The sequence below is a fragment of the Lagopus leucura genome, unplaced genomic scaffold, assembly GCF_019238085.1.
Source record: "Lagopus leucura isolate 7727_CA_CO unplaced genomic scaffold, USGS_WTPT01 Super-Scaffold_100002, whole genome shotgun sequence".
In the NCBI taxonomy this organism is placed as follows: Eukaryota; Metazoa; Chordata; class Aves; order Galliformes; family Phasianidae; genus Lagopus; species Lagopus leucura.
Window position 1 is genome coordinate 57485763 of NW_024962263.1, and position 27340 is coordinate 57513102.

Consider the following 27340-nt stretch of genomic DNA (forward strand, 5'->3'; position numbering starts at 1 on the left):
TATTTGGGAGAAACATATTTTTCAACTGTCTGCAGAACTCAGGCTTATTACCTTGGACACAGAAACACCTTAGAACAGTTGTACTCAATCAGGGCTGGTCTACATACGTTTGCATCTGCCTGCACCCGTTCGTGGACACTGGCATCTGCTGACTCACAAAAGGTCTATGGCACAGCAAGAAATTAGGCTGTTTTCAGAATACAAGATGAATGCTTTTGTCCATAATGTAGGTGAGGAAAAAAAAAAAAAACAGAACAGTTATTAAAAGACAAGTGCTGTCAGGGCCTTCAGCTTGCAACCCAGTCACTCAAGACAGACTGCGTTCTGAAGGTAAGGCATCCAAAGGCCAAGTTTTAGCTGCTCTGAGTTACTGACGTACGCTATTAAATGCATCTTCACACAGATTGAGTGCTTGCTGGGAAGCAGAGTTATTTCAATTTTAACACGCTTCACGTTGTGCAAGTAACCTGGCTATGTATGTGAAAACAGATGAACAGTAACACGTGACAAAAAAGCTAACTGTTTTAGATACTGTAACAAAACTGCTACATTCTGTTTCTAAAGCATATCCTTCGAATGGTGAAAGACTGTAGCACTGCCTGTCTTACATTTAACTAGAAACCTAAATTCAAGATACTGAGGTTGTAATCTCACAGAAGGACAACATCAAAAAAATGTCAACATATCACAACACTAGAAAAGGAACATAAGGAAAGAAAAAAAAAAAACAAAACACAACCATAGTAGTTGCATCTTACCATAACCCTTCATAAAATATCTACAGAAGACACAAAGCATAGAAGTCTGCCATTTAAGTTGAGTACTTAAGCTGTGGAACAAGGAAGCACAGGAAGCAGTCAGGGCCCCCACAGTGCATTTGTGGAGCCATGAACGCAAGGAGCAGAGCCAAGCAGTGCCACAAGTGGATGCAGAAAGCCAAGGGGGCAGAGCACCGTGAGTCGCTGCACTCTGCTCTTTGACTTGCTTCCTGGCTTCTCCCTCTTTCAGAAACGAACAGACTGAATAAGAAAGCCACGTAGCATGTATGTGGATCCCAACCGAAGGGTAGTCTCCCATACCAGATAGCTGCTATGTGGATCCCAATTGGTGGGTAGGCTCCTGTAACTATGTGGGCTCACCTCCCTCAACGTTATAAGCATCCCCCTGCCTTGTACTTATCATCAAGTATTTGTTTCTCCAGCACTGCTAAAGGAAATGCTCCTAACAGCCCCCATCCATGCTTCACTTATTGGTGAGTATTACAAGTTAACAGAAAATTAAAATATTGGCATCTATTGAGACGTACCAGTTTCCATTTATCATAACCAGATGCTTATTCAAGGATTTTAGGCAACATTTTCAGATTCTATTTGTTAAAAAAAAAAAAAAAAAAAAAAAAAAAAAAGTTCCAACAGGAAAAAAAATAAAAATAAAAATTCAGCATTTCTTTAGGCATATACACATTCAGTAAAGACCCAAAAATATGCTAAACATGTAAAAGGTAAAAAAATAAAATAAGATCAACATTTCTGGTGCCCTGTTAGCAATGATACAGAAATATAGAAACATTATGATGTCAAAAAAGATCAAGTTTAAAGGGGGAAAGCTGAAAGTTTCAGATTAATACATTAAGGAGAGCTGGCAACAAAATATTCAGATGATTTATTTCAGAGTAAAACTAGCCCAGCCTTGTTTTTGATCATTTCCATTAAAATACCAAAACGACTACCCAGGTCAAACACTGAAACTAGTTATTACTGTGTGCTGTCAAATCCACAAATCAGTACAGTATTTTAATAATATAATGGCATTACAAATGAAAAAAAATAATTAACTGAAATAGTCACCACAGAATTTATAAAGATGAAAGAGATTCAAAGCGAGATCACGCTGGCCATGCTCAAGCATTTCATTAAAAAAGCAAATCATTTAACTAAGAAGTGACAGATGCTATCTGAAATACAGAAAAAAAAAAAGATAAAGTTACATTAGGCAACTACATTCAACTTCTTTCACTTCAAAAATGCAATTTTTTAAGCTTGTGAAAAAATACAGTTAGGGTGTGCTACAATTATTTATGGAGAAAATTCTTCTGGAGACTCTTCCCACTAAACACTTATTTTGGAACTTGCTGATGCACCATATCCAAAATGCTTGTAGTTTTCCATGAGTTTTCCCAAGAACTAATTAAACCTACAGCCACCCAGGCTAAGCTGACCAATTTCAACTGAACTGGTTAAGCAGACCCATTGCAGCTGAACTGGTTAAACTCAGAACAGCTCTAATGAGACTGGGTGCTGAAACCCCTAACCTTCCCCAAGCCAGGTCAACACCAGCCATTGCAACACCTCACCTCACTCTCTGGGCTACGCTGCACTACTGCCAGCTGACCACCTTTTATTGAGCTACCTGTACTTCTCTATCTTACCTACTCTCAAATTCTCCTTCTCTGACCCGTACAGGTTACAAATGTCTCATAGTAAATGCATTAAATAAAGTTCAATAATGGAATTTTCATACTATTGGCACATTTTATACGCATTTACGCATTCTTCAAGTAGTCTCTGCACTAAAATAATATTCTGTTGGTATGAGGGTGCCAACAACACATGTATCCAAAGATTTTCCATCAAAACTCTACTCTGCTTATTTCAGCATCTCACTCACTACAGAGGAACCATTGACAGAGAGCTTCTCACCAGTGCCTTGCCTTAGGTCTGCCAGTCTTAGACTGGATTGGAGGCACTGAAAAGTTTCAGCCTTTTCTTATAGAGAGGTCAGCATAAAATGCTCTCTCGGATATGGAGAATTTTTTTGTTTGTTTTAAAAACATCATTAAAGAAAGAGCTGACAAAGTAACAGCAGAATTACAAGCTCAGAGCTAAACTAGCCCAAAGAAGCCACATGAATGCAATCCCAGATTAACTTAAGGAGGTATGGAAACAGACATGCAAAGAAAAGTGCTCTATAATGTGCTCTATAAATATAGTAATGAAATTTTGATGCACTTCACAGCTGGTACACTGACAGGAAAAAGGCAAAAAGCTTGGATAAAGGTTTGTGGAGTACAGTTAATACATGTACAGCCTTCTCTAAAATACGATATACTTGTACAGAATTCTTATTCTACCTGGATGTACATTTTATCATATTTATAAGATTCCAAGATCTCTGATTATTAAAAAATAGCAAAGATTAAATAATCTTTTTCCTGGGATTTCAATTCTGATTTTAATACTCCATTTTTGAAGGTAAAAAGATATGTTCATTGTCAGGCATCGATATGAAATGGAAACTGAATTTAAGAATCCAGTATATAAAAGATCAGAGAGTAGGATTTAAAAGAGTATCATTCCAAAAATTCAGTTCCAGTTACAAAGGCTGTTCCAAAAGTAATGCCTCCTACTTGACTGTGTTGGCCCACAATGTCAGAAGCAGATGTTGGTGATACGGCAGTAGAGGCTGAACCTTCTCACTAATATTCTGTTCCATTTTGTTGCTGTGTGACAGATGGCAGCAGAGAGCAGTGTGACAAAATGGCGCCAGACATGGAAATGCATATGGAGCACAGGTGTGGAACTGAATTCCTCCATACAGGAAAAATGGCACCCACTGACATATATCAACTCTTGCTGAGTGGTGATGGAAACCAAACAGTGGATGTGAGCACAGCGTGGCAGTGGGTGATGTGTTTTAGCAGTGGTAACAGCAGGTCACCTCTGCTGATACAGATTTTTAAGAGTGCAGCATACAGGCTCTTGTTCATCACTAGTGAAAATGCATAGCTGACGGTGGTGGCTACACTGAAAAAAAATCACATTTTGTAGCTGAGAATTTGTTGTATCAAACAGCGTTATTTTGTTTTTTATATCTGTTGTAGTTTCCATGGAAATAAATAGGAGGCATTACTTTCGGCACAACCTAGGTAGTTAATCCTGGAAAGATAGTGGAGTGGAAGGACATAAAAGCAGTACAATTCTGACATTGTTTCCTACAAAAACAAGAACTGTAGCAGCACTAACAAGAATATTTATCTGTGAAGCTCCTTGCCACCCACTGGACACCTGTCAGTCTTGGCAGCGGCCTTTATGCGCCCATGTAGAGAAGATTTTTGCATGGCATAGCCCTCTCTTGACCAAATTAGGTTAACCTCATCTGCATTGACATCAGTGCCTATAATTTTGGAATCTCATCGACAGAAATAGCTTATCACAGGGCCCAGCATACAAATTAAGCATCTGTACAGGGCACGCTGAACTTGTGGAAGTGCTGAAAAGCTGTAGTGGAAAATCTTAGTACAGGCTTTGAAGTGACACCTAATTACGGCAACGGTTAGGTATTTCCCTATTTAACATCTTGGGTTTAGTTCACTTATAGCATTCTTTGCACAGAAACTAGTGTTAAAATCTGTCATTTTAACCAAGAACTCTGGCCAACAATTAATTAATTCAGCACGTTTGAAAGCTCCTAAAATTTCTGGTGTATAGAAATCGCTTGTAAGTTTATTGGCAGATCCCAGCTTTGGTCTTCAGACTCAGTTTCATTAGTCAATCCCATTTTGGGTGAGAAGCCATCTCATCTTGCCATGGCATTATCTCCAGTATGAAACCTGTGCTGTGTGTCACAAACTAAGACGCAATTAATTTTATAAATATTACATGACTTAAGCAGCAAGAGGAAAATGTACTATATTGGATCACCATGATTTCCTTATGAATGTATTGCTCTAATATTATAGAAGGACTAAGGAAAGAAGCAAAATGCCAAGACAAATAAGCTACATTAAACAAAGCATTTGGAAAATGAGGGAAAAGGAGAGGAGTAACTCGCATGACTGCTGCCTAACTGCAAACTCAGAGAGAAGCATCAGCTCAGCACTGTCAGAGCTGGGAGATGCTCATCAAGAGGCGTACAGAAGTGTTTGCACTGTTCTCCCAGAGAAAGGAGGATCTGCTGTCAGTTACTGCTCTGCAGATGATGGAAGACAGGCTTTAATTATACTGAGAGTCACGTCTTTCTCACCTCCTGAGGAAATTTTAAGGCTTATGGAAATACAGATGAGCACATAGAATTAAATATCAGAAGAAGAGAACAATAGGAAACACTAAAGCCATTCTTTTCTTTAAAACAGTTCCTGAGTACGTATGTCACTGCTCCTGAAGAGAACAGGACAAGGAGCTCTGAGCCTACCCATAAAGGCTTACCTACAAAAAATAGAAAAAACCCAGCCCCTAGCCGAAGATCCTGGAATGGTCCTTTCACACTTCTGTTGGCTTTATGCAGAGCCTTGTTTCTCATGCTGTAAATCAGTATACCACCATCACAATTACCCCCAGCATCTTCCTTCCTATTCCCTAAACAAAGCTACAAGTTTTTCCTCATGCCTCTAACAAACATTTTAAATGCGCAATCAAGTGACTCACTCTCATCCTACTGACCCCTTTTTTGCATCATATTCCATCAAATAATACTGTAGGAGAACAAGAAAGTAAAGGTACTGTGCACACACAGTGGCTGACTCACCAGCCTGGTTCATGTCCTGCTGCACCCCATGCCAGAGAACTTCTGGAAAGCCCCAGTGAAAAGCCCAGTTCCTGGCTCTTCATTCACTTCCCAAATTGTGAATTGCAAAAAAATTTCCATATCCTGAAAACTACAAATCAATTATTTTTCAACACTGAATTTTTAGTCTACTTTGAGAGAAATGAGTATTTCTAGCAAATTATTCCTATTCTTCAAGAAAATGTCAGACGTGATCTTCCAGACAAGTGAAACGTATTTTGAAAAATATCCCACGCTGAAAAGATTTCATAGCAATAAATTATTAGCCAACACAGTCAACTGTTTATAACCCACAGTTACAATATTGTTAATTTTATGTCTCCTCCTCCCAAAAAAGAGAATGCTGATGTAGCTTAACTCTTACAACATACACTTTTTTTTTTTAAATAGACCAAGAGTAAAATTACATGCTGCTTTTCCCAGAGCCCTCAAGTCAATATAAGCACATAGGTTAGTGCTCCCATAATTAAGTCATAATTATTTATTTAAAAAGAAAAGTGAAAGGTCTGAAATGGCAATATGTGAAGACTGTTGCCAAGTGCTCACACTGTGAAGGCAGAACTATAATTTTTTCAGTGGCATCTCTAAAGCACTCATCAAAATTATCAGAGTATTTCACAAGTATTCATTTCAAAACCCCATCTCAACACAAAGGTCACAGTCCAGACCTCAAACCTTCTGTGCACCCTATTTAAGATTGTTAGGATTGTATTCCTCCAGTTTGTAAATCGTTACGTCCCTCCTAGAAGCACAGCTCTTCCTATAAGCTAATCCTGTTAAAATTTAAACTCCTCAATGCATCAGTGTAAGGACGTTAATACAGACTGCAAAAATAATCCAAATGCATATTTCCTAAACGTAATGCTTCTTTTCAAAATTACATCAATAAGGGAAGTAAAACATTCAATCACAGGGTGTTTTTCAGTTTTTAGAAAAAAGTACTATGGAAATTTCATTAGGTCAGAACATCCCTTACCCACATGATCCACCAAAGTTGCACACTAGATTCATCTCAAAGGCCGTGTCAGCTGCTCTAAAATACAGAATCACAGAATCATAGGGGTTGGAAGGGACCTCCAGAGATCATCGTGTCCAACCCCCCTGCCAAAGCAGGTTCCCTACAGCAGGTCGCACAGGTAGGCATCCAGGCAAGTCTTGAACATCTCCAGAGAAGGAGACTCCACCACCTCCCTGGGCAGCCTGTTCCAGTGCTCCGTCACCTCACTGTAAAGAAGTTCTTGCGCATGTTTGTGCAGAACTTCCTATGCTGCAGTTTCCAGCTGTTTCCCCTTGTCCTGTCTCCACACACTGCTGAAAAGAGTCCGGCCTCTCCACTCTGCCCCCCACACCTCAGATATTTATAGACCTGGATCAGGTCCCCTCTCAGTCATCTTTTCTCAAGGCTGAACAGACCCAGTTCACTCAGCCTTTCCTCATAGGAGAGATGCTCCAGGCCCTTCACCATCTTTGTGGCCCTCCGCTGGACTCTTTCCAAGAGATCCCTGTCTTCTTTGTACTGGGGAGCCCAGAACTGGACGCAGTACTCCAGATGAGGTCTTACCAGGGCAGAGTAGAGGGGGAGGATCACCTCCCTCGACCTGCTGGCCACGCTCTTTTTAATGCACCCCAGGATGCCATTGGCCTTTTTGGCCACAAGGGCACACTGCTGGCTCATGGCCAACCTGTCATCCACCAGGACACCCAGGTCCCTCTCCGCAGAGCTCCTCTCCAGCAGCTCATCCCCCAGCCTGTATTGCTGCATGCAATTATTCCTCCCCAGATGCAAGACTCCACACTTGCTTCTGTTAAACCTCATCCAGTTTCTTACTGCCCAGCTCTCCAGCCTGTCCAGGTCTCGCTGAATGGCAGCACAGCCTTCAGGCGTGTCAGCCAATCCTCCCAACTTCGTGTCATCAGCAAACTTGCTGAGGGTGGCCATTATCCCCTCATCAAGGTCACTGATGAAGATGTTGAACAAGACCGGACCCAGCACCGCTAGTTAGAGGTCTTCAGCCAGACTCTGCACCACCAACGACGGCCCTCTGTGCTCTGCCAGTCAGCCAGTTCTCAACCCACCTACTGTCCACTCATCTATCCCACACTTCCTCAACAAACTAAATGCATCAATCATCACATTCTAATAACATAAAACTAAAATCCACTCTCAAAATTAACAATTCAAAAATGTTTCATGAGCAATAAATGTTTAGAGATAGACTCTGCATTAATTGTATTTGGAAAGAGATTCACAAATGAAAGCAATCATGCTTAAACCAGTGAGTACCAGCTGTTTACAGAAAGCAGTATCACGCAAACAAAATTAGTTGCATACAGTAATTTGTTCTTATCCCCCTTGTCCTGAGCTACTTGCACTTTTCCCTAGACAACTGAACTTTCTACAGAGGATTTTCTGCTTCTACTATCTATAAACCCAAAAGATAAACAAAAGTCTTTAAAATTTTCAGGCTTAGAAATTGTCCAAAGTTGCTTCCTCAAGGCAGGCCAGTTCAACATCTGATGCTTCCTAAGTCCCAGCATACAGTAAGAGGAGCTGGGCGCGGACAGGGAGTTAACTGTAAAGCAATCTGCCTTTAGTGATGAGAGCAAGTTTTCAAGTGCACAGTTCGATCTGAAATGCCTTTGACCCTAAAAAATGTAACATCGAGCAAAGCTTTGAACAGGTTAGCCACAAGAGCACAGCACAGCTCTTGAGATCCTTCTAAGAACCTTTGTAATTATTACAATGAGACTAAACATCACTATAATTAAGTTTCCTTGTTTAATAAAAATAATTGGTTTAAAATGCACAGGTATAGAGCAGTTTATTTGACAAACTCAAATCATCAGGTAATGGCCTTTGTCACTGGTAGAGGAGTACTATCCTAAGTATTTTAGAATACCTTAACTGAGGCTGCTGTGCCATCTGATATGGTACACGCACACACACAGGGCTGGAGTGGGCCCAAATACATCCACGTTATTACATCTCCCTTTTATTCCCTGCTTTTGCAAAACAGGGTTCAGTATAACACAAACTTTGGAGGAAGAGGAAGAAATACTACAAAAAAGCTCAACTCTTGTGGTTCTAGGCCCCCCCACCACAAGCTGTCTCCCTCACCTCCATCCAGCTGCAAAACCTCTCAGCCTTCCATCACTCCTCTCCTCTAACCAAATAATACAACATACTTATTTTTTCCCCCTAGACATTTTACTATATTTGTATAAAATATATTCTGACAAGTTTACCCGATGGGCTTCTTACATCTTCCTCCATCCAATGTCTAATAGTTTGTTCTTCTGCAACACTGAAATTCTTTAGAATTGGAAGAGTAGCAATTTGTAGAGCTGACAACATTTAAAGTAAGTAAAAGGATGGAATGTAAGGAACCCAGTGGACAGCTGGACTGAAACCACCTCCACTGCACTTCAAATAACACTAAAAATTACTTGGAGCCAAGAGTTTCACTCCAAGACCTTTGTGGGTCCCTTCCAACTTAGGATACTCCGCTATTCCACAAACATAAGAACTACTTACTTTTATTTGTTCTTAATTTAGATAGAAAGATTTAGGGGATTCAGTGAACAAATTAAGACAATTCTCAAGGAACTGTACCTTTTTTCCTCCAGTTGCTAAGTTTGCTCAGGGTCACCTTTCACAAGTTTCACTGCGTGTTTTTTTTCTTGCATTAGAAGATGTACAACCAACCTATAAATTTCTGAAAAATATACACAAGCATTGCTGAAGCACCACAAAGATCCATTCAGCAGCACTGCTCAGCTTCTCTCCTCTTTTAGCTTTCATGCTGTGGAGAAACCTTTTTTTTTTTTTTTTTTTTTTTTTTAAATCCAGGTCACTAAACTACCCAGAAAATCTGTCAGTAAGATAGTTTATTACCCAAGCACGTGAAATGGGGAGGCTGGGGAAACCGGCCTCAGGCTTGGAGCAAGACATAAGAGCTTCTCCTGAAATGAAATGAGCAAGCTTCCTCAAGTCAGAAAAGTAAATTATTTGCAGGATCCGAAAGCAAAGGAGTGAGTTCACGAAGCTGTAAGCTTATGCAGCCCATGAACTCTAACAGCAGACGACATCCACTGGCTTTTTACTAATCCCAGCCACCACCATTAACTCACTGCAGAGAGGAGCTAAGCCCCTGACACTCATCACCACACCAGATTAATTCAGAAGAGACCGAGGCTCCACAGCTCACGCTAACAGGGAACCAAAGGAGAAAGCAGGCATGTTCTTGCTTCCCTCAACAAGCAGCAGGCAGACTATTTTTCCCCATCCTGTTTCCATTTTGGCATGGATATGCAATAGCACATCTGCTAACTTCACCAGTTTGGACAAAGTTCTTAAAATTAACCTATCCAATTTCCATACACTCATCAATCTGGGCTGCCAGAGATCTGGAAATCCTTCAGAGAGCAACTTGGTATCACGTACAGAAAATCAGCACGTTCTGGGCACTGAGCTCATTTTCTATGATAAAGTCTGTTACAAACTCAGGGAGCTTATGAATATGGGAACAGCCTACACACATGCACTAAATCTGTGCGTGTCAAAGCCTGCTACACACGTGCAGAAGGCTCCTCAGATTCCTATCCACTTTCCCCAATGAAAACCAAGGAAAATATATGCTAGGTGACTCATTTCCTCAGTGTGTACATGCATCATCAGTAGGTAAGAGACTTCTTTTTTTAAACTGCAGGTGTTGTCAAATCCCATCAGATCAAATCAACATCATACCAGTAGTATCATTTGAACTGAAAAAGATCCTACTAATAAACCCTTACCATCCCTGACCTTGATGCACTCTCCTGAAAAAACTGGCACAGAGGAGGGTTGGAATCTGGCCTTCTAGTAAGAAAAACAAGGTTGTTGTGCCTATGGTCAAGATTGACAGGTGAGCTATCAAGAAGGATCCAGCACTAAAAGCATCATCAGATCAGAAGCGAAAAGTGATTAACTAGAAACACTGTATGATGTCAAACAATACATGGACTCATACCTCAAACTTTCCAAACAGCCAAGAACTTTAATACACCTAAGTGGCATATGGATTCTGTAGAATTGATATCTCCAAAACATCAACATCCTGCAACTTAATTTGTATACCCTAATAAAGGTCTCTGTAAGGTATCAGAACACCAGACAGTGGATTTGTGTGATGACTGTGGATCAAGGCTACACACTGGGCTCTGTACTGTGCTGGCAAAAGATGGCAGAGACTGCGATGGCAGTCGATGGAGCCACGATCATTAATCACAGAATGGCCAGGGTTGGAAGGGACCTCAAGGATCATGAATCTCCAACCCCCCTGTCACATGCAGGGCCACCAATCTCCACATTTAATGCTAAACCAGGCTACTCAGGGCCCCATCCAACCTGGCCTTGAACACCTCCAAGGACGGGGCATCCACAACCTCTCTGGGCAATCTACACAATAAGTTTATTGTAGAAGAAATGCAATCCTGTAGAGCAGATATATAACCGGACTAAGACATTAACAGCAAAGACCTTTCCTTCCCCTGCTGTTGCTGAAAAAGCAGATACTTAAAGACTCTTAGAAACCTCTATCAAGGGATTCCTTTCAGGTACAGAAGTAACCTGTGCCAAAATGCTACAACTTAACGGCTAAGATAAAAACTTACTTTGTAAAACATACAGAAGTTGAACATCTAATACTCACCCTCCATTTCATGACATCTTAAAGACCTACAAGTTTCAGTTCCCTTTTCCCCATCAACAGGAGAACACCAGACAAAGTTAACTGTTACAGAGATACTAAGAACTTGGCCTTGATCCTTAAGAGTTACTGAAAACGTGTTCTCTTTAGATGAAAGATGAAAACAGAGGAGCTTAATAAAAATAATGAAAAAGAATTTGTCTTAACTTTAATGCCCTCCACTAATATGAATAAAAACCAGGCAACAAAAAAGCACATGAATTCCAGGAGCTGTAACTGCGATGTTTCACCTACTGTACTCGAACGAAAAATAATTTTCATATGCAGTGACGCACAAAGCGTTTTTAATCAAATTATCTAAGTCAATACTATCAGCAAAAATATAATAAATTCAGCATACTTATATAACAATTGACTTTTAAAGAAGGATCTTAATGAGCTCATGTGAACTTAACGAGTAACAAAAATATATTCAGGTTGCAAGTGGAGTTGGTTACGTTTGTCAGTACAGATAAAACTTCTGGAACGCTGCTTTGTAAGCTTTCAATGCACAGCCCTGGCAATATCCTAGGCAACACTGAAGCAGTTATTGTTACCCATCTCATCATTTACTTGCAGAAAGAAAAGAAAAAAGCCTTGAAGTTCAGACAGGAACAGCATTGTATTTTGCACTTAATTTTCATACCTTGAAACCAGTTAGCATTAAGAGCCACGATGCTGACGACATTCTGTAGGCTTCATCTTCCAAAAGGGAACCTCAGCACCAACCTCCTCCACTCTTCCTTCTCAGCTTCTTACAACGGCAATTTCCCTGCCAATATGTGAGGTACCACACATTCTTTACTAACTGACATCATTTCCAGAGACAAATCACCTTGATGGCTGGACAAAGCTGATGAAGAAGATAGAACAGCCGTACCAGTTTTATCTGAATGTGTGGGAAGACTTGGCATTGTTGCCAGCACGTTTATGTAATGTGGTTCCTGCAGATGTTCTAACACTTTCAGTTGTCAGCTGGCTTTGGAGATACACATCATGAAGCCAAAGCAATTTAAAGTAGAACCCTCCAGGTGGTGTCATGAGGATTTCAACACAGTAAGACACCTTGAGAAACATGCTGGGATACCTACCTTATAGAACAGTAAGTTTTAAAAACCTCAATGACACATTCCATCATAGGCTAATTAGAACTAATTTGCACCCCCCCCATGGCCTCAAGAGTGGCTGTTAGCACACTTAAAACTCCTTTATCATCTTCAGGAAGGCATAGTTCTGCTATAATTTGATCTGTGATGATTGCAAGACAATTTAAAGTAGTCAACTAAAAAACCTCAGAATTCTGAACCTTGTTCATCCATGCATGATGTATTTTTTAAAGCATGCATGCTCATGCTTAAACAAGAAATGCATGTGAAAGAGAGAAAGAATGAACTAGTTTGGCATCAGAAAGCAGCAGGAGTTTGCATTTGGGACACCCTTTGTACCTCACAAATAGTCAAGGGACAAGACTAAAGTGTGCGTCTCTTTGAAGACCTCTACAAAGGAACTGCTACCTTAAATATATGGAAAAGATGCACACAATTACATCCCACATGCACACACTATTTGTTCTGTGTTTTTTGTTTTGGTGTTTTTGTTTGTTACAGACACTGCTATACATTGTAACTGTCTTCCCTATTTGTTTTAGAAACTCAAGAAGTTTTGTCCTCCTTTACCCTATTGTAGGATTTTACACACGTATTTGACATCAAAAAGCACGGATCATGCTTCCAAACAATTCGTAGTTGCTTAATAGGAGAAAGTTAATTCCAGTTATTAAACTTGTGAGGGGAAGGGGAAAAAAAAGCACTTCTTAAATAAGACAGTAGGAGATGCAAACTTCTATCAATTCCATTCTGTAAGCTGATTATTGGGCTTTGCACTCTGGAATGAGCTACAAACCACAGTCCCCAGCTGGGGACAGCTTTGTTCACTACATAGCTTCATTTAAACACTGCTTGTGAAATTTAAAAGCAAGTAGGCTTGGCAGTTCCAAAGTCCCCCCTCTTAGCAGAAAACCTATCAAAAGCAATCAAACTGAATCACCCAATACTTGAAACATATTAATGTAGGTGAATCTTAAGGAACAATAAATGCAATTCACCTAGCAGGTCAACAACATTTTCATGTCCATGGAATAATAAGAAAGCTTTTCATTTAAAAGTCTGTCAACCACAGATTCTTTTTCCAGTACAAAGAGATGGATGTCATCATGTTGCTTTCTGCCATAAAAAACATGCCTAGTAAACAAAATATTCCATGACTACTCTTGGAGTCTTAACTAGGTGTTGGAGAAATAGGAGTAGCATAAATAAGTTACTGTATGAAATAAGTCTTTATCTCACAGCACAACTTCTCACATATAAATGCATGAATAGAGTTTAGTTAAAATACACATGCTAGTACAGCAGTACTAGTACTATTCAATGAGAAGTGGAAGCAACACCAAAAATTCTAAGCACTAATACCCACTGTATTATCTGCAGCAGTAAGTTTGTATTTTTGTCCCTGGCCCCCAGCATGTATCATCATACCCTATGAACGTATTTATTATTCCTTTCATCTCATACAGCCCCAGCTCTGGAGAACACCAGTACTCTACTTCAACTTTATTAGTTCAACTCTGACCATTAACTCGTTTCCTCAGTTACTAAGCAACTTAGCAGCCTTGATTAAAAAAATCCTTTTACGATCAGAGCATAAACTCTTTACACGTTGTTACGTAAACTGAGCCCACCTCAAGTCAGGCTGCAATCAAGGGACAGGGCTTCTGAACCTGCTGGTGAACACATGCCCAGCCCACTTACACACAGCCCCTATAGCCCCTGTTTGCATGCAAGCAGCACTCCCCCGGAATCCAGTGGAGCTGAGGCAAAGCAGCAGCATCTGAGCTCTAAACTGGGAGCACCTAAAATATGGTCAGTGAGACAGCACTTTTAAGCAAATGGACATGAAACAGTTCAAAGCCAAAGCAGAGGCCCCAAGAGAGGCCTAAAATGGCACTGTCAGAACCTAAGAGCACTGCAATTGAAGAGTAAGATCTGCCTAACTGTCCTGCAGCACAGCAGGCCATTATACGGTTTTTATGAGGCAGCCAAGCAGGAGTCTCAATGCTAACCAGTGCCTTTTCTCCCACCTTCACTGGAGACCTCTTTGAGTTGCGTCCACACTGCCATATGCCCTGCAACACACTTCCCTGCAGAGAATCAGGCACAGCAAAAAGCACTTCCTCATAAGAAGCTCAGATGAAAGCATACACCACTGGGGGACACCATACACAAGTAGTACAGGTGTCCAGGGAAATCCTCTAAGTCCACAACTTCTTCCTCCTCTCCTTGAGTTGCTGCTTCCTCCTTTTTCCTTAAAGCAATGAAATCAGTGGAATTCAGAGAGCAGAGATCTGCTCAAAACTTTATTGCATATTAATGTCATAAACATTCCATATTCCTCCCATACATCCATTTTCCTTATTTACCATAACGTAATAACATAATATTTAATAATAACATAGCATAATATTTACCATTAGCACCTTCAGAGTAAAAGGAAATCAAGTCCTCACAAAAGGTCTGAGGGACTGTATCTGAGCCATCATCTGAGGGATATTATGAGAGCAAGGCCACAAAAGAGGCAATGCACGTAGGAAATGCAACAGATGAAACAGATGGAGATCGATGTGTGCATTAAACAAAAATGTACTGCTTTCAAAACAATGTTATGTTCTGCCATCAAGCACTTCACATCAATTATCTTGCCTTCTTTTTGCAAGCAGGACAAACCCCAGAAAGGGCTGGTGGCACAAGTCTGGATACAGCCCTTAGCTTTCCCTAGTCTTTTGATCTCACAGATCAGAAAGGGAACTTCAGGGAAGACCCTCACATGGAATCTCCTGCAGCCAGCAACACTTCCAATGGATTCAATACATTGATTGCTGCAGCTCCTTTTCTTCCGTCATCTTCTACCACAATGCACTTATTTCCTGTGCATGGACAGTTCCCAAATTCCCCTGTACACCTACATTCCCCTAGTGCTGTGCATGGTAGGCCTGCACAGGCCATCCCCGAAGGCACTGCCCCTAGGGCAAGATGGGACCCTAACAACCTACTCACAAATACCTCCATCGAACAGATTGCAGGTTGGGATTTGAAATAATTCTGCCAATCAACATCATCAGCATGCTGAACACTCCACTAAATTCAGCAAAAACCAAAGGCTGGACAACTGTGCACACATGGAATGAGTCAACCCAAATTTGTTCGGGTTGGCAACTCAGTAACACGGGGAATAGCTGTTATGGTATGACTGTGCTCGGCCGAAGACACACTGCAGGGCAACCTCTGCAGTCTCTAAAAGAGATATACAACAGCTACAAATGCAGAAGGTGGGGAACAAAAAAGAATAAAGAGGATAAATGAAACAGTCACCTGACATCATCCTGAAGCATTAACTTAAAATGGCATAAAATCAATTTGCCTTTATCTGTTTTTCATTCCAACCAAGTACTTCTAAAACCTCACTGTAAATGATAAAGGCCAGCAATCTCATAAGTATAAGCTTATTGTTCAGAAATACAAAGTGAAAGCAATAGATCTTCCAGAAATTGGTATTTTTACAATATAGTTTTGTCCTGTGACCTGTCAGATGCAAGATGGCAACTTAGCAAATGGCAGGCTGAGTGCTGCTTTCTACGCTTTCTGAATCTATGCAGCACCCACCATACCATCATCTACTTATCACATTTTTATGTACATATATTCAGACAGACACTCACAAACCTTTTAAGTATTCTCAGCACTTCTCCAAAGACAAAAGAATGATTCTCCTGTTCTGACACATTTCATTTATAAGCTGTAACAACCACAGCCACTTTTCAGCGCAAGGTGCAGAAAGGAAAGAAGCTTTCAGTTTCATGAGAAAACAACCCTTCATTTGTACATTTTTTCTAAATGCAGTGTTCATACATAAAAGAACCCCCCCCCCTTTTTTTTTTTTTCTTCATTTTGCCAAGTCTATCGTCCAAATTTCCAAATTGGGTGTTTTACTGTTAAAAAGAAGAAAAAAATATGCATTCTTTAGACTTAATGTAGTCTGTCAAGCATTTGTTCAAAGGTTAATGATAGCCTACCTCTTAAAACATTCTCATTACCAAGTCAAGTCTATCCAATACCCAAAAAGCACAGAAACGTGGCCTCATCTTATAAAGATAAAATTACAGATGTGGAAGTTATGCAAATACTAATGTATAAGAGCCACAGGGTGCAGGATGTCTTTTCAAAAACACTAAACAGCACAACACAGTGCACTAGTTGATTTGGATAACAATAGGGCGTTTATTCAACCCACTCCTTTGGGGAGAAACTGAAACAATCACGCAGTGTCAGCTGCTCTGGACATTCCTCCAGTGCTGTGCAGACAACTCGGGTCAGTGCTGCCTCTGACTGCAGTTTCCATTCCTTCCCTCACATCCTGCAGAAAGAGCAAAAGAGACAGAAAAAAAAGGAAGGGTTTTTGCTGCTTTAGCTGTGTGAGCCACTACTCTGCAGGGTCAGAGGAGTGCAAGAGTCAGCACAAGAGAAGGAGTAAGGATATGCAGTTAGAAGCAACACTACAACCCATACTGCTTAAATTAACAACAAAAAGAGCCCTGAAATTAAGACTGAATACATAAAATAAATCTATCTTCTGAAAATGGAGAGATTCTGTTTAAAGTAATACCAGTTAAAAAAATATCCATGGCTCTAATCAACATTCATCACCAAACACTATGCTCAGCACTGGAGAGCATCAAACAGCACAGATTTAAAGAAATTGCTTCCATTTTATACAATGCATTAAATAAATAATTACTACACTCGGCTTCTAATATCTTATCTTGAGGAGCATCAGAAACAAATTTTTTTCCGTAACATCTTCACTTCATTAAAAAAAAATGCACATAAGATGTATTCTTCAACTTCTCACCATCTCCTCCCTCCCCCACCCACTCAGGCCCTCTGCCACGTTCATGATAAGAGAAAAAACTGACCTCCTGTCTCCCAAATTGGTTTAAATAAAATCTGTTTTTTGTTGTATCTTACTTTAAAACATGCCCTCTTTCCTACGCTGTTATTAATACAACAGTATCCAAGAGAAAGGAAAAGAAGTCTTAAACTTCATTAGTCATAACAGCCTTCCCTACTTATTCAACCAATCATGAATAATAACTTTTTGTCTAATTCTCTCAGATCATCCTTCCTAAAAAGCTCATGAAAATGGATTAGCATTGTAGTGCATGGATTATTTCACTTGAATTCTACTGTATCGAAAAGCAGTAGGTGAAGACTTCAACCAAGGGCCTCTTATTAAGATGCTGTCATGGTTTTATGATTTTTGGTTTTCCACATCATAACATCATGTGGGGCACTGGGAGTTTAACTGTTAATGCTCAAGTCCTGGGTACCTGCCCTGAAGAGAAGAAGAACTGCGTTCCCCAGGGGACTTTGCGGTCACGGAGAGGAAACAGAACTCCTGGCAAGGTCACCTGAGGCGCTCCTTCTCATCGGCTCTTCATCGGCTCTCCTCTCTTCTCCCTGCTGCTCAACTGCACTGCGCATCTCACCTCAGCATTGTGGTGAGGCCTATCCACCTTTCGGACATTCTCTCTCATTATATTTGATTTATTAGCTTCAGTTCTGATTATATTGTATTACAGTGTGTTATCTTGCATCCCAATACTATATTTAGTAAGTTAGTTTGTTTCTCCTCAGACCACTGCTGCTGTTTTTTAGTTATTTTGGGGTCCCCTGCTCCTTTTTTTTGGAGGCGCGGATTTTGCTTAATCCCTCCACCCCACTGGTCATGGAACCGGGCCGAACCAGCCCGTAAACTGTTGATAGACACACAACATTCCTTCACGCCTCAGCCTAAGCTGGAGGGCACTGGCAAAAACAATGCCAGAATATTACAGGAACAAGAAAAACACCAAGGTAACCACAGCTTCAACCATTCAGCCCCCCTCAGGAGATGAAGCCTTTTTTCCCCTCTTTAAAAGAGCTCAAGATTGCTGAGTACAATTTCAACATATTCCCTGCAAGAAAAACCTAAGGAATTTAGTACCTGCAACATGCTACGTTTACTTTTGTCTTCTCTTATGGTAGGTTTGTTAAATTATCTCACTTTCTGTGGCAAGGATATAAATAGGATGACTACACTCAGGAGAATAACAAGACCCTCCTTGAAAGGGGGACAAAATGAATGGGGGACAGTTTTTTGCAAGTATTTTAGATATGCAACTCTCAAGGTAAAAAGCTCAAGCTTACCTTTTCCTTTAATTCAGGCAATAGATAAAATCAGATCATTTCCTCTGACAGATCCGTAGGCTAAGTACTGTATGTTTTAACCAGCCTACTGCATCATCATTGCTTCAAATGACAAGGTGATTAATTATTTGAAGTCCAGCAAAAAAACGTAAAGTTCCTACCATCACCATACTGAAGAAAACAGCTCTGACTTCAAAACAAGAGAAATAAAAGAAACCCCATAAAGCCCTTCTACAGATCTTCATTATAAGCAAGAATGCTAAAGGAAACTCCCCACATGTGCTTCCATGACATATTCTGTTTAGCAGTTTCACACCATGTTTGCAGCTGCAAAAGAAATGGATGATTTTTTCTCCCCCCAGTAGAAGGAAGAGCTCAGTTAATTCAGTCGCTGAATCTACAGCCTAATAGTCTACAGGTAACAACAAAGGAAATATAAGTACTCTAGATTTTTTGAGAATCAGGTGCATGCTTTTATTACTCCAAAAGAGAAGCTAAGACAGGGCACTACTAACAGGACTCCTTTCCCCTCCATATTTCAAAGGCACAAGAACTTAGCTACACTGCTGAAAAGCCCTTGGGGTTGTGGGTTTTTCTGGTGGTTTTTTTTTTAACGGAAGTACTAATTTATGAGTGACTAAACATGAAAGCTTCTCAGTGCACCTTCAACTGCAACATCAACGTATTAGCTACAAATAAAGCAAGAATGAACTCAGACCAGTGTTACTCCTGCCATGACAGACGTGGGCCCTGGAGAGAAACTCTACTATAGGACTATAATACTAAAACACTACATTTTGTAAGAATGTCCTGTTACTCTGATCTAGATTTATGAGCGTGTCTGTCAGGAAGTCACTTGCTCGTCAGCACCCCAACACAACATCTCAGTTTCCAAAACAACTGAAGACAACCACATGCAAAGGAAACTGCATGCAACTATGTTTAAAACATCCCCATACCAAGGCTGAACCACCTACCCAAGTCCCAAGCCACCAGCCATCATAATTTCTTCCCCTCACAGTCTTGAAATAAGCTCCTGTATCTTTTCCTGTGTTTCTTCTACCCTTGGGATAGAATTGATGGGCAGCACTCGTCTTTCACAAGCAATAAATGCCCCATTTGACTAGTCATTAGCCTCTAGCTGTGCTTGCTATGGGAAGATGAGGGGGAAGAAGACAGACTGCTCCTAGAGGAAACAGTTGCTTTCTCTCCACGTATCTCATCTGGCAGCAAGGAGCAGGAGAAACAGTCAAGTCTTCTGCTGACACAGAGCTATTCTCATTACTCTCATTCCAGCACGCTCTTCTTGATGTTCAGGCAGGCCTACTGCAGATTTTGGCTACCTCATATTTCCAGTTAGAAGCAGAGAGAGGAATTTGCCCTCTGCCTTGCGATGAAAAGCTGACTCTGAGAATCTGTTTAATTATAATTATTGCGGGAGTGTGGTTAGGAAGATAATAAATCAGATTGCTGGATCACAGGTGTACAAAGCGGGGGGAAAGCAGGAAGAAAACAGGAGTTAGGCTGCTGCAACAGAAATAAAAAAATCTCAGTGTGGGTGGGAGGAGGGCAGGAGAGGTGAGATAACAGCCACAAAAGTTATTCTAGACCAGAAAGAAAACAAAACATTTGGCTACAGATTTCTTACAGTACACCTAGGATATAAACATACAAATAAGCAATTCCCCAACTAGCTTTTAAATCCAAGTTTCTAGAACTGCATTTTTATAATAAAATACTTTGGCAGGCTGCCCCACTGGATTACACTGGCTGCTTATTCACACAGCAGTTACTTGTTAATGACATAATCAGAGCAAATCAAGGAAAACTTCACATCTAATGAAACTCAACCACTTCCAAGTTCCACTGAGAATTTTTGTGCATCGTATTTAACAGGAATTAGAGAGGTCTAGGTTCAGCCCCAGGTCCCAGACACACACATGTAAGGCCCTACACGCATGTGCACACACACAAAGCATCTGTGCTTGCTCGTACACAACTGTTTTTTCAACAGTGGAAGCCATTAATACAGAATTGAATGTTTTATTTAGTTTTGAGTGCACACAAAGGACTATTCATGCTAAAAGCACTACTTAGCATCACTTTCAAAATTACCATTAAACTATTTTTTTTTACTGGGTCCATCCTGAATCCTGCGTTTACAAGGAAAGGATAATCTAAAGAACAGAACAAACCACATGCTTTAAGTAATATCACAATACATATGAATTTATCTTAGACAACCAAATTCACATGCAGAAAGTATTGATCTGTGTTAACAAAGATATGTACAGCAAATGAGAACTAAATGACTTCAGATTATTTTTTTTCTTCCAGAAATGTGAAACCAATCTGCATGCAAATTCAGTAAATTTTTAAGAAAATACAACACACTTAGTCCAGTCAGAAGGCGTTTCTTAAATGGGAGCCACAACCTTACAGTACCTAGAAATGGTCACGAATCAGAGATTCTCCATGCTAGAAAGTGACCAAGCACACTTGGAAACCTACAATTCAGCAGAAAACAAGTGGAAATTTGCAGATACAGAGTGATGAGCAAAACACAAGCAAGCAATAAGCTAATGGTCATCAGCATGATGGGGTACTGCTCCAACAAAGCACATTCTTACTACCACCAGGGTTCCCTTCCACCCCCGCAGGCTTTGCAGACAGTAGATGAACTGAACAAAGAAGGATTCCATCCCAGATGTCCCCAACATCACCTTCCACATGCCACAGCAGTTGCAGTAAAACACAAGTGTCTGAAAATTGCATTTTTTTTTTTTAAGAGTTTTATTTTACCTCATCATTGAGTATATTAGCATGCTGAGTCAAAATTAATCCAAGATGGAACTTTTCTGCAGTAACCTGAAGGAGACTGACTTAGCAAATGCAGGTTTTTAAGAAATGCTGCTGAAACAAACATCCCAAACAAAGCACTTTTAAGACTAACAACCCATATTTGCACTACATTGCTACCTCATTACCTTATAATTTAGTATATGAATAATCAAGGTAAAGCTAAACCCTTGCAAAATTGTTTTAAGTTTTCAAAAAATGAATTTTAACCACAGGCAGGTTTTCTTTTCAAACCAGTTCCCTTTCAAAAACAGCACCAGAAAGTTGACACTGATACAATGCACAAAGTATACTTTGTGTATATGTTACACAACCTAGACAAAGAAGTAACACAGAATTGACTTGTGGCAATCCAAGACAAACTAATTAATGAGGATTTAAAACTATTACTCTGCTTAGATCTTCCATGGCAATTAAGGGCTATGAAATAAGCTGCCATGACCTTTTGCAGAATGAAGGTACCAAGGCTGCTTTACATTCCAATGTATGAAAAAATTAATTGGTCATAAAACTCAGAAAGCATTTTAAAAATGAACTGCCACATAAAATTACTTCTGTGCACAAAACCCCCAATCTGAACTTGTCCATGCTGTGCAGAGCCGGAGTCAGTCTCTGCCTCTCATATGAATAGATGCAATCTCAGCAACCAGACACAATAAATACAAGATGAAGGGAATGGCAAGCATTGCAACAACACACAGAATTAATTCCAGAGGCTAGGAATCACACCATGAAAATTATTTCATTATTTTCACTTGTTAATTATTCATGCAGCAGAGATACAGGAAATGGTAGGGGAAAGCTAATAAAAGAGCAAGAGGCTGCAAAACACTGATGAGGAGGATTGGAACCAAATAAAAGAAAAGTTATGAAAAACAGAGAACGCGTAAAGAAAGGAGCTTGGGGTAAGTTCCACATTCAATAGCAGGCCCAACATAAGGCATTCCTTCTGTCTCCCCACTGCTCATTACTCCTGGTCTAGCACTGTGACATACTGCTTCCTCATTACTAACAGGCACGAACGATCATTTGTGAAGCTACACTATGAATCAGCAAGGGCTGAAAAATAACCTGATCAAAAAAAAAAGAAGTTGACACGACCAAAGGGAAAATGCAGAAACGAGCAGCTCCAAGGGAAAAATAGGTCACGCCAACACTTCTCAACGCAGAAAGGTGTGACCGTGGGATTGAAGACCAACCAATGCCTATGTCCAGACCGTAAAAACACACCCATGTTTTCTAATGCTATATGCAGCAGGAAACGTAGTTGGATCTCACACCTGGTGTAATGGACAAACAATCAGCAATGTTAGCAAAAGCTGTCCAAGGCATTTGGTTGCTGCTGGGAAGCACATTTCTCAGAGGAAACATGGACCTCTCACTGAAGAGCCGCCCAGGGCCAGGCATCTCCAGCTGCTCTTTCTGGCTTTCTTTCCAGCTGTGTCCTCTTTAAATCAAACTTAGGATCCCACATGCATGACCTGCAGTCTATTATTCAGATGCATGTAGCATGCAGAGACACAGAGCACAATGCTATGCTGCTTAAATGCATGAAATTAAGATGCAATAATGAGCTGGTTATTAGAGAGCAGACAGTAAGTTACGAATGACCTGGTGAACAACAATACCCAACATTTCAGGTAACAGCTTACTGCCTACATTTCTGACATTCCATTGGAATCTTCTACTACTTGCCCCTTTCCCTCTTAATGGAATTTCATCCTTACATCTCTTTTGTTCCAACCCTTATGGGCAGAAAGGCAAAAACTGGATCATTGCTTCTATTCAGACTCCACTAACAACCTCCACTGATGTGATTTTTGGAGGCACTGAAGCCAGCATGGAATCAGTAACATGGCAGAAGGATAAAAAGGAGGCAAGAATGACAGGCTAGGCCAAAGTTTTCTCTTACTCACTTATGACATGTTTCTGAGACTGCTTTTTATGCCATGCAAACATGTGCTGACCTCTCAATTCAAGTTTTTTTGTTGGTTCGCTTTTTGTGTGCGTGTGGAGTGCAATGCTGGGCATGTCATCAAAAAGTGCTCACAGCTGTGTTTCTAAAGTGGTTTTCATTACAAACCCTCATTCATTAAAGAACAAAAATCAGACAAACATTTCACGCTAAATAAGCACTGCCACGGTTTTTAGCAACTTTTTAACTAATATTAATAACAGAAGTTAAAAATGACATGAGGTAAAAAATCCAAAATTACCGTCTGAAAGCTCACCTTTAATTTTAAAAACATCCTTTTGTAACAGTGGGAACAAACACCCCTGAGGCGTGATCCAAGGTACTACTTAACATCCACCTGACCTTGCAGTGAACCCCAATTTAATCTCACCAGTGTGAAATACCTCATCATTTCAATTATCACCAATTCAGGTGCCCTTAAAACCAGCTTATGACACCAGCATTTAAAACTTTGGAAAAAAAAAAAAAAAAAAGGCTGTATAAAACCACACAAGAGCAGTTCTTCATTTGACTGGACTGGAACAGCAATTATCACAAATAACCTCCAGGTAATAGATGCCACTTTTACTCTTTTCATTATTAGTACTTTGAACTTAGAGAAAAGAAGAGTACAATGAAATAATTCATTCACTAAAGAAAACTGCTAAGTGAAATAAGTTTTTTTTCCTACATTTACTTGGGACAGAAACAGGTTTAAATTGCCACAAGGAAGATCTAAACTCAGTATTACGAAAGACCTCTTAAATGACAGAACAGTTAAGCACTGTTAACAACAGTTAAATTGTCTGGTAAAATTGCATAATTCCTATTATTTGAGGCTTTTATGGATACGGTTTCAAAAGCCTCATGGTACCATCCTTTTTCTTTAAATCAGTTGTGACGATCATGACTAAGCCTATGGTATTCCTGGAGATGGCAGGTCACCACCCAGCCTTTCTGACCAGGCTGCCTGTTCCTTCGGTGAACTGAATCAGGATCACCTGACAAGCATCAGAGATGGCATAAAGGAAGCAGTAATAATATGTGCCCAATGTCAGGACTTTAACCTTCAGCCGTAATGAGTTATGTCAGCTCACCACATCTCATAAGACTCTATCTTAAAAAACATAAGACAAACAGATTAGACAAACATCTACTAATAATACTCTGAGTACAATTCATCTTTCCTGGAGCTGACGAGAGTAGACCACAACTCCTGAGGTCATCTGCAGCAGTGCTTTATCCACACTGTAAAAAAAAAAAAACTAAACAAAAAAAAACAACAACCACCCAACATGCACAGCCCTATTGGAACCCACTCAGTGAAACTTAAAATATTAAATCGAACTTAAATTAAATGAGATAAATATTTGCAGGCTTCACATTGTCATGATTAAAATCTACACCTAACATACTATGCATTTGTCTTACCACCGTTTCCCATATGAATGCTTCCTTGTCAAAAAGCTAAGCCTATAATGTCTTAAGCCTACGCAATTTCACATTTTAAGGAAGAATTCACTTCTCAAGACCTGACTTTTTGACAAAAACCTAACAAATGCATATCAAACCATAAGATAATGGTCTGGTTGCACACACTGGTTTTCTGTGTAACCTACTGTAGGGAGCCTCCTCTAGCAGGGGAGTTAGACCACATCATCACCAGAGGTCGTTTCCAACCCATACGATTCTATCTCTTAAGCACGCTAGTACACATCTTCACTTGTACTCCTATTGCTCAAGTCCAGCCCAAACAGAAGAATGAAAGCAACAGACCAGATTCACACTTCTTGAAACAAAATGGAACTGGAATACCAGGAGTCTTCCAGGAGACTTGCAAGGTGAAGTTCAGAAGTTGCACAGAACCATTAACACTCTGGCCCATCATTTATGCCTGCCTCCAACAATAGCAGGTTTGAGAGATATTCATATCCTATTATCTGTAAACGAGTCCAAAGTGGGAGAAAAGGGTAGTCCAAAGACAACAAAAAATAGTTGTTCTACAATCAGCCAGATAGTATTTGCAGAGACTTCCTCCCTTAAATACCCTAGCTCCCTTTTATGTATGCATAGACTTATTTACCTGACTTACCCAAAGAAAATACTACTTGGTCAAGCATACGCATGGTTTTCACTTTTTGACATGTTACACAACCACCCCTCCCTGTAACTCACCCAATTATACCTGCAGCACATTGGTCAAGAAGAAAGGAATACATCAAGAAGCTCAAAAGATGGGAAAAAAATACACTTAAATGCCACTATCCCATTTGATTTGTTAGGCTTGCACATAATTGATCCCTCACATGCACTGGAGACTGAATAGAAAAGGAACAAATATAATGTGTCATTTTGACCACTTTGCCCATTCGGACTTCCAGAAGACCACCGATTCTTCTAAGAAGAGACCCTTCTCTCACTAGCACAGGACACGTGCTTGGTTAGATCGGACCTTCAGGAAGATTTGCGCAGATAGGAAACTCACCACCATCGAATAAAACTCTGGTGAAGGACTGCAAACGGAAAATATTCTAACCCAGTTGCCATGTGGAAAACAGATTTGTCATAAAAACAGTTTTCGTCAGTTAAGTATTACACTCATACTTGGTGGAGGGATGGTCAATGAATGTTTATCTTCATCTCCTTACTAATAAGGTGTTACTATATATTCAAATTCCTGATAATTAATATGATACTTGCTCATTCTTCCTTCCCAAACGCTCACACCCCTGATGCTAACACAAAGAGCTTCACTGCTGCCCAAGGAGGAACAATGTCAAGCCCAACAGCTCTCTATGCTCTACTTATGCATGTGCAGCACAGTAAGTCACAAAAGAGGACGATACCTGAATGAAACACCAAAAAACGTGAAGAGAAAGAAATGACCATTACAAGCACGAAGAACAAAGACTGCATCTTCTGTAAGGACATCGTAGAGTCCCAGAAGAGACCTTCCAAGAAACCCTTAGGAGCCAAAAGCAGCCTTCCATCAACACACACGCTTTCCTCTGCAATTCCACACGTTCTCCAGAGGCTTATACCAGAATGTAACCCTGTTACCGTTTGCTGGGAGGCCACAGCCACACCAGCACACATCCCAAAAATTCAGGACAGTGCCCTCAAGGAAAACCTCCCTGTTGTCTCCACATGCACGTTTCTGTAACGTTCCCATCACGATCGGGTGAACCAAGATACCACGGAGTTCATCTTGCGACTGATGTAATGTGGGCAGGGAACAACACCATGGCAATGCGAAGCCATGGAGCTTTGTCTCCTTCGAGACGGATTGCCAAGTCCTCATAGTTGGATGGAGGCACAGCTCAGCATCCCAAACAGAACGCCGCAGTGCACGTTCGTTATTTCAGTAAAGTCACTTCAGCTTTTGGCCGCACCATCGGAAACTCGGCCCGTCTTTGAAGGGCCCGAGCCGGACGCTAGGAAGCAGCCCCGGCTTAGGAGCCGAAGGCGAAGCAGACGACCGATCGCCGCCGGGGATAACCCCGCGAGGCCGGCTCGGCGGGCACACGCAAAATGTCGCATTCTCCGCCGGCGGGGCCGCGAGTAGCCCGGGCCCCATGGGAGCCCATCCCGCCCGCAGCCCCCGGCCCTCCGTCCCGGCACCCAGCACCTACCTGCGAGAGCTGCCGGGGGTTTGGGCAGCCGAAGAGCGCGGAGCTGGAGCTGAAGCTGATGGCCCCTCGGCGGCTGAGGACGTGCTGCGGCACCGGCCTGTCGAGGGGCAGCACCGGCAGCTGGCAGCATACTTCCATTGAAGAGGTCTCGGGACGCCGACCCGCCGCAGGGCAGCGGCCTCGCCCGCCGCCGCACCTGCCCGCGCGGGGCTCGCCGCAGCGGGGCGGCGGGAGGGAGAGCGCCCGCGGGGGCCCGGCGCCTCCTCACCGCCCGCGCACCCCCCGGGGGGCCGGGCCGGGCCGCGCCGG

At 41.1% G+C, this 27340-nt stretch overlaps 1 protein-coding gene across 3 annotated transcripts in view; it reads right to left on the reverse strand.

Moving 5' to 3' along the window:
• PDE7A (phosphodiesterase 7A) overlaps window positions 1–27196 on the reverse strand; it is a 73752-nt gene extending 46556 nt beyond the window's left edge. For all 3 annotated transcript variants that reach the window (XM_042869639.1, XM_042869640.1, XM_042869638.1), the window contains exon 1: window positions 27032–27196. In XM_042869639.1, the coding sequence (XP_042725573.1) occupies window positions 27032–27169 (138 nt within the window). In that variant the 5' untranslated portion in view covers window positions 27170–27196. The remainder of the gene's footprint in view (window positions 1–27031) is intronic.
• Between the last annotated feature and the right edge of the window lie 144 nt (window positions 27197–27340).